The sequence below is a fragment of the Hibiscus syriacus genome, unplaced genomic scaffold (genome assembly GCF_006381635.1).
Source record: "Hibiscus syriacus cultivar Baekdansim isolate YM2019G1 unplaced genomic scaffold, ASM638163v2 tig00113123_pilon, whole genome shotgun sequence".
Taxonomy (NCBI): Eukaryota; Viridiplantae; Streptophyta; class Magnoliopsida; order Malvales; family Malvaceae; genus Hibiscus; species Hibiscus syriacus.
In genome coordinates, this window is record NW_024063443.1 from 1,488,322 (window position 1) to 1,502,344 (window position 14,023).

Consider the following 14,023-nt stretch of genomic DNA (forward strand, 5'->3'; position numbering starts at 1 on the left):
GGGATTGGAACGAAAGTTTTCAAAGTTTTTGGGGTTATTTCAAAATATTTATATTTTTCTTATATATATATATATAATTTTATCTTTTTGATTTTAAATAAAATTTATAAAATCATTAAATTGTGACACATATCACTTAACGGATAAGTTAACGCCTGGATAACGTTTATAACGTTAGACACCTAAATGGGTCAAAAAATAATATAGACACCTCTTCTAGAATTTAGATATAGGTTGGGCACTTATATTGGTATTAAGTCTTCTCTAAAAAGAATAATGATGATGATGACAAAAGCTTGACATCATGATGATGATGGGTGGAAAAGAAATAAATGGGTCCTTTGTTTATGTAATTCCCCACGCCTCCCTTTATGTCATACCCTCCGACCAACCCTCCCTCCCTCTGTTTATTTCTTTTTTAATTTAATTTTGTAGTCTCAATCACCCCTAAGGTTCAGTACTTGTATATAAACCCCCCGTCATCACCCACATCCAAATCTCAATAAACCCAGAAAGACAAAGTTTCATATTCATCGATTACAGACACCAAAGGAAAAACATTGTTAGAAAAGAACAGAAAAGAAAAGAAACCATGTCTGCATCCGACCAAACCTGTTTCAACCAGCCCAGATTGGTCACCAAGAAGGTTCTCGCCAAGCATCAACGCGAGGGCGACGGTGCAATTGTTCGCCGATGCATTGGAAGGTTTCTTCTGTTCTTGTTATCTCCGCGTTTGTTTCTCTATTTTCATTTTTTTTTCTGATTATTTGTGTTTGGTTTCAGGAGTGAGTTGAAGTCTTTGGATCCATTTCTCATGATGGATGATTTTACAGGTACGCGTTGACGATGTCTGTTTTGTAAACAAGATTTCATGTTAAGGAATAACTTTTAAAATTTTAAGACGGATTCTTTTGCCAATGATTTTTGCAGTGTCTCCACCAGCTGGATTTCCTGACCATCCTCACAGAGGTTCTTGAATTTCTCACTATAAATGTGTTGGGGGGGGGGGGGAAGCAAGAAAACGCTCTCTTTATAGTGGTTTTGAATCATATTCTTCTGATGCAAATGTTGTGCTTTTTCTTACAGGGTTTGAAACTGTTACATACATGTTACAGGTAAAATTCTTGTTTCATTAATTTCTGCAAAAACACACCACAGACAATTTGATCACTGAGACATGTGGGACCTTTTTTTTCTTTCTGGATTTTCAGGGAGGCATTACCCATCAAGATTTTGCGGGGCATAAGGGTACAATTCATACTGGTGATGTGCAGGTGATTGTTTTGTCGGTTTAAATGATAAACCTGCTCAAATTTCTGGGGTTGTCTTAAAGAATATGTTTTTGGGGTTTTGGATTAAGCAGTGGATGACAGCAGGAAGAGGGATAATCCACTCTGAAATGCCTGCTGGTGAAGGTGTTCATAAGGGCCTGCAGCTTTGGATCAACCTCTCCTCCCAAGAAAAAATGTAAGAAAACATAGTTTTATTTCAAAATAAAATTGGGATTCTGTGCGTGGATAATTCTAAAATTTCAAATTATCTTATATTTTAAATATATTTTCATAAAATTGTATATCTTAACACAAAATTACACGTCGGTCCTGATTTTGTGTTCAATTTAAAGCAACAGATGACCATTTAACATTGGAAACTTTTGGTCATACTTTATGTCAAAGTATTTTTGGCTAATTAATCAAATAATTTGTGGCCAAACATAATTGACAACAAATATGAGCTGTGTTGTTTTCTTCTGGAAAAAAAACGCACTATTCTTGTCTTGTTTTATCTGCAAAAGTCATGACATCTTCTAGAATATTTCTTGTTTACCAGAACCCCGTATCTTTTCCAATAGTACACTACAAGTCAAGCGAGTTTATCTTTTGAGTTGGATATTTCATTGCAGGATTGAACCAAGGTATCAGGAGCTTTTAAGCGAGGACATTCCAAGTGCAGAACAAGACGGAGTACAAGTTCGAGTCATAGCCGGAGAATCGATGGGAGTCCGATCTCCGGTCTACACCCGAACTCCGGCGATGTACCTCGACTTCACCTTAATGCCGAGGTCAGAAGTTCACCAACAAATCCCGGAATCATGGAATGCGTTTGCATACATAATAGAAGGCGAGGGCGTGTTTGGGTACCAAAACAAGTCACCCATATCGGCCAACCATGTGGCGGTTTTGGGACCGGGAGACGGGGTTAGCGTGTGGAACAAGTCATCGTCGAAGACATTAAGGTTTGTGCTGATCGCGGGGCAGCCATTGAACGAACCGGTGGTTCAACATGGTCCCTTTGTGATGAACACACAAGCCGAGATTGATCAGACCATAAAGGACTACCACTGCAGCCAAAATGGGTTTGAAATGGCAAAGTACTGGAGATCACATTGAATGATGAAAAGTCCATTATCAATAAGGATGAACCACCAACAGTCTACTTCAAAAAATTTAAATTAATATATATTTTAGATTTTTTTTATATTTTATATCAATAATCTATTTTTATAATTTCCATAATCATATATGATCTTCTTAAAATATTTATTAAATTCTACGCCCGTCGCTATTTATCAAATATATCTCCATCTATTAGATAGGAGAGGTGAAAAGGAAAGATTTCCTACTCATTGGAGCAAAAGCTTCTGGAAGATTCAAAGTGCAGGTGGAGATTGTTTAGCGCTAAGTGATGGTGATGATTTGATGGGATTGCCTTACCTTTTAGTTTAAGTATATTTCCTAGCTTTTGGTATTATTTCTTATGGTGCTGGATATTATGGTAGGGTTTTATTTCTTCTCATATTTGTTGAATTTTATTTTTAATCATATCTACTACGCACAAAGTTGACTTATTTATATAATCCACACCCCAACTTCAAGATCCACTAAGAGGTCCAAGGGAAGGGAGGGATAGATTTTGGTCATCATCCCATTAAACTAAAACTTGAAAGGTGGGGATGGACCATAAATTAACATTATCATCCCACAAATACATATTTAAATGTTTTATTTTATATTTATGTATTTAGAAGACATATTTTAATATTTACATTTAAAACTAAGTTTAATAAAATATGATATACTAACAATTAAAAAAAGATGTAAATCGGAAATTAAAGATATGTCCCTCTATATCGCTTTAAACATAATCTTTACGCAGCAAAGATGTAAATTCTCTGATAAAATTGAGGGTAAATTACATGCTGAGTTGATATATAAACCCCAATGACATACAAAATGAAGACTTCTTCTATAGCTTTTCAAGCATTCTCTCGACAGCTTTTCATCTATATCCGTGTCACGAAAGTTATAGATCAACAATCGGATCATTACCGATTATAGATCCACGTCCAAATCAAGAGAAATGAATAGTTTACAATCGATATAATTCATTATTTCCATCAACAGATAAACATATTATTATATTATGCTAAATATTAAATTAATGTAGTATCATCCAATACAATATTTTATAAAATTAACATTTTTCAAGGAATAATTATTTGGCTAGTTTTTCTAACGTACATGGACCCCTTTTCTTGTTTTAAAAGCACAAGGTTCAAAATATACTCTTTGCTATGATAATGGGGACTTATACAAGAATTTTACCACAGTTTTGCGATAAAGTGTATATAGTTTAGGGTAAACTACATAAATGACCACATAAGTTGAGTCTTGAAATGACCAACATTTTCAAATTTGCATCAATATGAGCACCGAACTATTTAAATGGTTTCAATATAGCCACCTGCAGTTAATACTTAACGGAAGTGTCTACGTGGTAATTAAATTAATTAGTATAATCAGAGCGCAGGTCCTTATAAAGTTACGTGTTCACGGTGCTGACATCTGCTTTGTTTTCTTCCATTTTGGTCACTATTTGTATATGATTTGTTTCCTTAGATTTTCATTTAATCTAATTTGATCCTGATTTTGTTTTTAATTTATCTAATGCCTTAATTTGAGCATTAACTTTAAAATCTTTTATTCTTATCATGTACTAAATTTGTAGATTAAATCCCCTAAATTTTAGAATTAATCGTTGAGTCAATTCTCAGACTTGTTATCAAGATAATATATGTGTTATATAAACTTGTTCAAGTTTAGGCAAAAAAAAAAATCTTAATTGCATTTGAACCCAATATCAGTTAGTAACCAAACAAAGCCTTAACTAATAGGCTAAATCTAATATTTATGAATCAATTAAAATAATTTTAAATATTATATATTATAGTTAAAGATAGAAATAGACAAGTGATACTTAAATCGAGGCCAATTGAAAATATAATAACACTTAAATTACTAAAAAATCTAATATATTATTTATAAATAAGATAAAATTTTAATATTTTAAATTAAAGTTATTTATTTTATATTTATTTATTAATGATTTTAATTTGAATCTTAAATATATTTTTCTTATGATTGTAATTTGAATATTAAATTATTTTTAATGATTTCATATATATAATCATTAAAAAATATCTAATATTTAGGAATCAATTAAAATATTTTTTATATATTATAGTTAAAGATAGAAATAGACAAGTGAGGACATAAATCTAGGCCAATTAAGAATATGATAACACTTAAATTGCTAAAAAAACTAATATATTATTTATAATTAATATAAGATTTTAATTTTTTTTAATTTTAAGTTATTTATTTTATATTTATTTATTAATGATTTTAATTTCAATCTTAAATATTTTTTCTTATGATTATAATTTGAATATTAAATTATTTTTAATGATTTCATATATATAATCATTAAAAATAAATATGAAAACAAAAAAATTAGTTTAAAAATATTAAAATCTTAAATCAATTATAAATAAACTATTAGATTTATTTTAGTGATTTTAGTGATGTTATATTTTCAATTGGCCTAGATGTAAGTTCTCACTTATTCATTTTATTTTTTTATCATTAACTATAATATATATGTAACACCCCCAACCCGTACCCGATTCGAATACGAATCCGATGTGTCACATTGACTTTTCAAAACATTTACTTGTACAAAATAGAAAATAATTTTAAACTTTCACCAAATACAACTGAATAATTTACATAAATTATCTCAAAACGGTTTATAAAACTTATTAGCGCATAAACGGTTTAAAGCTTTAGTTACATGCCAACTACAATCAGTATTACAAAATACTTAATATTCAATTCTTTTCTGATCTGATCTTTGGAAAGGAGAAATTGACCTGTCTTGTTTAACTTTTATCATTCTTCTTCTTCTCGGAACCTACGTGTGAAACAATCACACACTAAGTCGTTGAATTAGTAAGGCATATAAAACATATAATAGAACCATAGAACATTTCATATAAAAAAATGCATACATGCACATATGCCATTATTATCAACATCATTATCATGATTTCTATCATTATCATTAACCCATTTAAAACATGTCATCTTGTACTTAACCTTTGTAACATATCATATAATACATTTCACCAAGCAATACACACAGTATCGCATATAAATCATGTAATATACTTCATATAACAAAGCATATACATCACATACAATGTATTTATGTTATATCTTTAATAACCCATATACTAGCTCATGTATACTTTTGATATCTTTTGTAGGCCCATGTACATTATTGATAACTCAAGGTATATGAGTACTTTGAGGTTGTGCACACATATGTTGTCACCACAGCTCGTATAATAATCTGTCCATATGTCCCGAAGAACATAGGTAATCTGTCCATATGTCCCGAAGAACATAGGTAATCTGTCCATATGTCCCGAAGAACATAGGTAATCTGTCCATATGTCCCGAAGAACATAGGTAATCTGTCCATATGTCCCGAAGAACATAGGTAATCTATCCATATGTCCCGAAGAACATAGGTAATCTGTCCATATGTCCTGAAGAACATAGGTAACTTGTCTCGAATGACCTATCATATGTCCCAAAGGACGACATGTATGTCCCGAAGGACTACTCCTTAAGAATCACATATATATTCCAAAAGACCAAATATGTGTCCCAAAGAACCGCATATATGTTCCAAAGGATTACATATATATCCCGAAAGACCACATAGAACGCTCAACTCTTGGCATGCCAACTATACCCCTAGCTCTCATATCACATAACATGAGCATTATTATTTATAACAGTTCACATCCCTTGTATCATATAAACATGTAATCTCATAACTTATTATCATGTAGCTTATATAACATTCTTGTATGATCTCATAGATCATTGTGTAACATTCTTGTATGATCTCATAGATCCCTTTTCATATAACCCATATCACATATATCACATGTGCATGTAATCATGTAGATCATATCATATAACTTATATCATTTCTCATATATATTTATGTAGTTCAGTATCACATATCGCATATACATGTAATCATGTAAATCACGTCGCATATAATAACATATGACACATATACCCACTTTCATGTACTCATGCACACATAAGCATCATATCAATCACATGCTTGTACTTATGGAATCATGCATTCCAACATGGGAAATAGACTTATCGCAAATCCTATCCAATGATGTATAAAACATCCATATATAATGTTATGCATGCATCACAAATCAAATAACATTTTAGGAGTCACTTCTTACCATAGTAACTCTGTCACTGGCTCATCGCAAGCCGATATTTATTCTATAACACAGGTACAAATTAAATTTGCACTCACCTTGACACTTTATATACCCAAAAGACGTGTCTCATTATAATCCACAATAACTCTCTTATACTTGACTTGTCTTAGTCACAAATCAATCACGATTTGTACAAATCACAATTTCATAACGATACATATGTTACTATTATACTAACATAAACAGATCCCAAAACAAAATCCATAAGATACTTGAAACTCATTTTCTATCAAAATACTTAACACTTAATAATTCATTTTTAATATTGGCACAAACTTTTTCCAATTTACACAAAATGGTCATTCACCATTTTATCACTTAAATTTTAAATACAAAAAATTTCAGTACTGAAATTATTACCAACCAATTACTTTTACAAAGGTGCATTTACCTTGAAGCACCCCAACTATGTGAATGTTGCACTTAAATCACCAATCTTTTCAAACTTCCAAAATGGTCATATTTCACATCTAAATGCTCATTTCAATCCCAAAACAACAACTTACATCATAGTAAATCAACTATTAGACAATTATACAACCATTCACAGCTTTTCCAAAATTACCAAATTGGTCCCCCAACTTTTCAAAAATTAAAAAAATGGTCCCCAAATTTTTATAAGCCTTGTAACATACTTCCTACATCATTTCCAGACCTTATATATTTTTTCCATAATTTTTCTCACTCAAATACATCAAGATTAAATACTTTATCCTTTAAAATTACGTTTTCATGATTTTGCTCGATTTTGATTCGATTCATGCATGAAATCAACTTTCAATAAACCTTTTAACATCTCCAAAATCAAATCCCTAATCAAGTCTCATCAGAACAAAAAGTTCTACAATTTCCTCTTTTGGCCGAATTTAAAGAATAATTTCTAGAAAGATTGAACATGTTTTAACCATAAATCAAGCTTGAAAATGAATCTACAACCTCAAAAACATCAAGATTCATCATCAATTTCATGAACTCAATCATGAATATAAACCCTTATATTTGGGATCTTTAAAATCCAACAAGCTTAGAAAGAAATATTGGTACCAAATGATAGCGTTTTTCGCGTAGATCACTTTCCTATTTCACGACATAACTCGAATTCCAAAGAAAATTGCTCAAAAATGGAAAACAAATATTTTCCCTTACCTTATGAAACTCACGTTCTGTTCTAGAGAAGATGAAGAAATTCATCTGATAATTCTTCATCTTTCTTTATTAAATAATGAATAAAAAATTTATTAAATATCAAATTACCACTTTACCCTTGAAATTAAAATATCCATACTAATTTACCCTTAAGGAACTTGATATTTACATTAATACCAAGCCATAGAAACCTTATCATCTTCTAAAGTCAAATATGAACAAAATATTTTCCCACTTTACCATTTTGCCCTTGAAATTTCCAAAACTTACAATTATGTCACTTTAGTTCAATAGTCCAAATTAAACATGGAATTAAACTCTTAAATATTATTTTCCAACATTTTAAAAATGTGAAAAAATATATATATTTTTTTATTTTCGAAACCAACAATAACTTTTTAAAATTACCATTTTGGTCCTTAAACTTTTTAAAGTTTATACTTTGGTCATAAAACTTTCAAAAGCTTATAATTTGGCCACTAAACTAAATCCATTTATGGAATAAAATTATTTTTGGGAAAATATCACTTAGGTCTTTATACTTTTCACAATTTTCTACTTTGATCCTCAAACTTTTAAAATTTACATTTTAGTCATTAGCCCACTTTTTGAGATGTTACAATATATATATATATATATATATATGTAATATTATAATTGATTCCTAAATATTAGATTTAGCTTATTGGTTAAGGCTAGCATGATTACTAATTCATTTTGGGTTCAAATCCAATTAAGTTGTTTTAATTTTTTTTGCCAAAACTTGAACAAGTTATATAACATATGTATTATCTTAGTAACAAGAGTGAGAATTAACTCAAGGGTTAAGGCATGCGTAGGTTACCCTTGGGACCCAAGTTGGATTCCCTTGTGTTTCAAAACTCATGTAACACCCCCAACCCGTATCCGACCCGGATACGAATCTGAGGTGTCACATTTACTTTTTAAAACGAGTACTTTTATAAAATAATTAAAACTTCAAACTTGCATTACAATAAAACTGTTATTTCTTACATAAATACTATAAAAAAGATTTACAAATCGATAAGAGCATACTTAATTTAAGCTTTATATTTACATACCAACAAAATAACATATAACAAAAGTACCTACCGCTTAAATTAATTCTGATTTGATCTTCAGTCGATGTATATTGTCTTGTCGCTTGTCCTAACTGGGGTCCCCTTGATTCTTTGAACCTACGTGTGAAACACTCACACGCTAAGTCACAGACTTAGTGAGACATATAATACAATAATGCAATACTTAATTCATAAACTATGCAATCTTATAATATCAACATATCACAACAATCAACATATATTCATTCAATAATAACACATATATGGTCATGCATTTAACCAATAATACCATGTCACCTCATAAGAATGTTAATTATTCTTATCTCTTTTATTAGCCCATGTACAATTTTGAGAACTTAAGGTATGTGAGTGCATTGAGGTTGTACACAAATGTTGTCACCACATCTCGTATAAATTTGCACTGAGTGTCATATAAAATTGTCCCAAAGGACCTCGTAGAATTATCCCGAAGGACCACATATATGTCCCGAAGGACCACATAGAATTATCCATAAGGACCACATATATGTTCCAAAGGATCAAATATATGTCCCGAAGGACCTCATATATATTCCAAAGGATCTCATATATATCCCGAAGGACCACATAGAACCCTCGACTCTTGGCATGCCAATTATACCCTCAACTCTCATATTACATAGCATGGGCTTTACCATTTATACTCTTTCACCTAGCTGGTCACATAAGCATATATTCACATATATCATTTTCACTTAGCTTATATCATTTTCTCACATGTCCACATAGATCATATAACACATAGGCTAGCATATAATACATAGCTCATGTATGCCAATGCATGTAACATATAGATATATGATTGTACATCATGTACACATAGAAACAATATCACTAATATGTTTGTATTCATGAAATCATGCAATTAAACATTGGAAATAGACTCATCGCAAGTCTTATTTCCTTATGATCATATTTCATAATAATATGCACTCACCTAAACTACACTTTTAGAAATCCTTTCATATAATCAAACTCAACTATATTCACTTTAACCATCTTTTATCACTTTAACACATCATCTTCTTCAATATCTCACCATAATTCTTTAAACTAAGAATCTTACTAAACTTGCACCATGTTCTAAACTCATTTCTAACACTTATTACTTCTTATTCTAACTAATCACAAGTCAATTCCAACTTCCAAATCCATTTATTTCCTTTTATTCACAATTTCACTTATAAACCTCTTATATTCAATCATTCATAACTTACAATTCTTTGAGTTTCTACATCCCTTTAAGTATCCATAATCTTTCCTAATGCTTCATCAATCAAAACCACTCATGAATTTCAAGAATTAACCAATTGAAAACCAAACTCACCTTAGCTTTGGAGCTCACGTTGAGAGAAGGAAGAAGAATGAATATATCTCTGGAAATCTTTTTTCCCCTTTTTCCTAGCTCCACATGGTATATAACACCACCATAATAATTTTTTTATTCATTGACTTGTCAAATGACCAATTTTCCCTTCCATTCATCATTCTTTTCTATTCAGTCCTAGATAAAAATATTCCACTTAGGTCCCTAAACTTTTCAATTTATCTAATTTAGTCACTGAATTCTAAAATTTTACAATTTGGTCACTAACCCGATGTTTGGGATGTTACAACTCATCTTTATTTATTTTCACTTCAATTCAAAAGTTGACACATGCCACATTTTGATTAGATTGAAAATTTATTAAATTAATTAAATTAAAATTAAAAAATCTTCTAATCAGATTGTGACACTTGTGACATGTGTCACAATTTGATTGGAGAAATAAATTTATTAAATTAAATTGATATTAGGACCTAATTAAAAATTAAGAATTAAAGTTTAATCTTGATGATCAAATTGATTAATTCTAAAATATAGGCAATTTAATATATAAATTTTATACATGACTAGAATAAAAGATTTTAAAGTTAATGCTCAAATTAAGGCATCAGACAAATTAAAACTAGAATCAGGATCAAATTGCATTAAATGAAAATCTAAGGAAACAAATCATACACAAGTAGTGACCAAAATGGAAGAAAACAAAGTAGGGTTCTAACATCACGAATACATAACTTTACAAGGACCTATGTCTTAATTATACTAAATTTTGTTAATTGCCACGTAGACACTTCCATTTAAATAGTTTAGTAGTCATATTGACACAAATTTAGAAAATATTGTCATTTCACGACCCAACCCATAGTTATATGGTCATTTATATAATTTATCCAATAGTTTAACATGTCATTGAATTTTAAAAGGGTAAATTATACCATTAGTCCCCTTTATTTTTGGTTTGACAGACTTTGGTCACCAATTTTTTAATTAAGTGCGCTTGGTCCTTAATGTTATCGATCCGTTCGATTTAAGTCTCTGAGTTGTTAACTTCCGTTAACTCATTAACGGAAGTCTAACTTAAAAATTAAAATTAAAAGAAAATTCACGGAAGTCTGACTTGGAAATTAAAATTAAAAGAAAATTCAAGAAACTCACGTGTCTTATTCTTCTCCTCCTTATAAAGTATGAGTTGGCAAATGAAAAATAAAAGAATTAAAAAAAACCCAAGTCTTGTTCTTCTTCCTCCTCCTCTTTTTTCCCATTGAATGCACCCTTGAATGTCGAGTAAAGACACCGAGGCTACAATTGAACTACGCTAGAAAGTTGGGAGCAACAACTCGATGCCGGGTTGTCCAGTTTCCAGTAATGTAGTTTAAACACGGGATTAAACCCAAGAGCACGCTGATGTAACCGGACTGAACCTTTGCTAAATCACAAAGAATGGTCATAAAAACCATGGCTAGACCAAACTTGACATATTCCAAATCCATTTTGGAGGTTCAGTTTGTAGCAGAGAACAGGTTATTTGTGGGACTAAAAAGACTTGAGTAACAAATAGATGGAAATGTGTCTTGCCACTGGAAATGGTGGGCCAACTTTTTACTAAATCAGAGTTGATTTTGGTTGAACAATTTTAAGAAGCTCAACCATTCTTCTATGGCAAGTCTTGAGCTAATATTTATAGCCAGCTTTAGTTTCTCAAAACATAGGTGAAATAATGGCATACCCAAGTATAAATCGATTGGCCTAAATGGTTGAAATTAAATTTTCCAGTTTGCAACCCCACCGTTAACCACCGTGCAAAGGCATTGCGGCAACCATTGAACAACGATCAACATCATTAACTACCACGCATAGGTATTGGGCCAGTGGAAGAAGACATAATTGTTTGTTCTTGCATATTTTTGTTACTGTTTCATATTAATTTTTAGGGTTAACTACACAGATCATCACATATGTTTTTGTTTTGTCTACTTTTGGTCACTGATTTCAAAAAACATAAGATATAGTTACTTTCGTTTTTATTTAATAAAGATGTGGTCACCCCAACTTAACTGCCGTTAACAACAGTTAAATATTTTGATATAATCACACATTTGGTCTATATTATTTACATATTCTCTCAATTTAGTCATAATTTTAATAAATTAAAATAAATTATATATTTTAAAATGAAAATATTTAAAAAAAATTAAGTTATAATAAAATATATTTAATAAGTTAATATAAAAATATTTTTAAGTTAATATATATAAAATTTTATTATATATAATCCGGGTCACGAGTATCAGGTTCACAATTTTTTTTTAATTTTTTCTTTAAACTATATTATTTTTAAAAAATTATAAATAAAAATTCTTAAATTTAAAAGTCTATAATATATATAATCCACACATAAATTTTAAAAATTAAAATTACATAATTAAAATAAAATTTATTAAAAATAAAAATAAAAATATAATTAATTTTCAAATATTTTGAAGTTAAAATAAATATTTTAAAAATAATTTAGAATTTCAATGTGAAATAATTTAAGAAATTAAGAATTTAGAACGTTATGGTGTGAAAATTTAAGAAATTAGGATTTTAGAATGTCATAGTGAAATAATTTAAGAATTATGTATAAAAATTAATATAAAACAAAAATAAAAAATATATAATAAATCGGGTTCCTATTTAATCAACATTTTGTGACCCAAGCCCGACCTAGAATCCCAAAAAAATACCAGCCGGGTACCCGACCCGAAAATTAGAGTATTTTTATTATAAATACCCTGTATTTTTAATTGGGTCGATGGGTTGGATCAATCGATATGTGTATTTTTGAACCCCTACGTGACATGATATGTCATCATTCGATTGGAGGATTAAATTTATTTTAATTTATTAAAAGTATGATTAAATCGAGAGAATATGTAAATAACAAGGACCAAATGTGTGATTATATCAAAATATTTAACTGTTGTTAATGATAATTAAGTCGGGGTGACTACATCTTAATTAAATAAAAATCAAAGGAATTTATCTTAATTAAATAAAAACGAAAGTGACCATATCTTATATTTTTTGAAATCAATGACCAAAAGCGGACAAAACACAAATATGAGTGACCATCCATGTAGTTAACCCTATTTTTTAAGTAATGGTGTTATGTCACTCGTATTGCCAACTAAATTTGAAGTATTAAGAATAGTATTGATATACGATTTTTTAAGAAAGAGACAAGAGAAGGAAATTGTGCTTTTAGTATTGATCACATCATCGTAGAAGATTTTATTAGGACTGAAATCTTCAAAGATCTGGGAACCAAGTCTTTCTAGCGGGTGGTATTATAACCAACCTTTGTAGGAGAGTTAAACCATATTTTCCATACCTATTATTACCCTTTTTAACATGGTAAAAGTTAACACAAAAAGTGATTGTTTCTAGCTTGGGTGCTTATTTATAGGTGACTTCTGAGTTTCTGATATTTGAGAGTATATTCTTTCAAGGAGCTTGGCAGTGATACTTGTTGAGTTTTGCTAACAAGTGAACATATGACCCTCCCTCAGCTTAGTTGATGACACTATTTTGTATTAATAATATTTTATTAAATGCAATTGTAGGCAACTTTGTTCATCTTTTTCAATACATTGGACGTAAATATTACTAATCTTAAAGAATGCCCCGAGGTTTCTCGTCAGAAAAATCCTATTTGTTTATCCACAAGATAGTAAAAGTCAGCTTGATAATCTCTTATTTCTGTTTGGAGGAAATCTATCTACT

The 14,023-nt window shown here is 30.1% G+C and overlaps 1 protein-coding gene across 1 annotated transcript; it reads left to right on the forward strand.

Moving 5' to 3' along the window:
- The first annotated feature begins 592 nt into the window (after window positions 1-592).
- On the forward strand, window positions 593-2,448 carry LOC120185480 (pirin-like protein 2). Its single transcript, XM_039189684.1, has 7 exons — window positions 593-705; window positions 784-833; window positions 931-969; window positions 1,087-1,115; window positions 1,212-1,274; window positions 1,364-1,467; window positions 1,904-2,448. Exons 1-7 carry the CDS (start codon window positions 593-595, stop codon window positions 2,388-2,390), a joined length of 885 nt encoding a protein of 294 aa, XP_039045615.1. The 3' UTR covers window positions 2,391-2,448.
- Window positions 2,449-14,023: the final 11,575 nt, after the last annotated feature.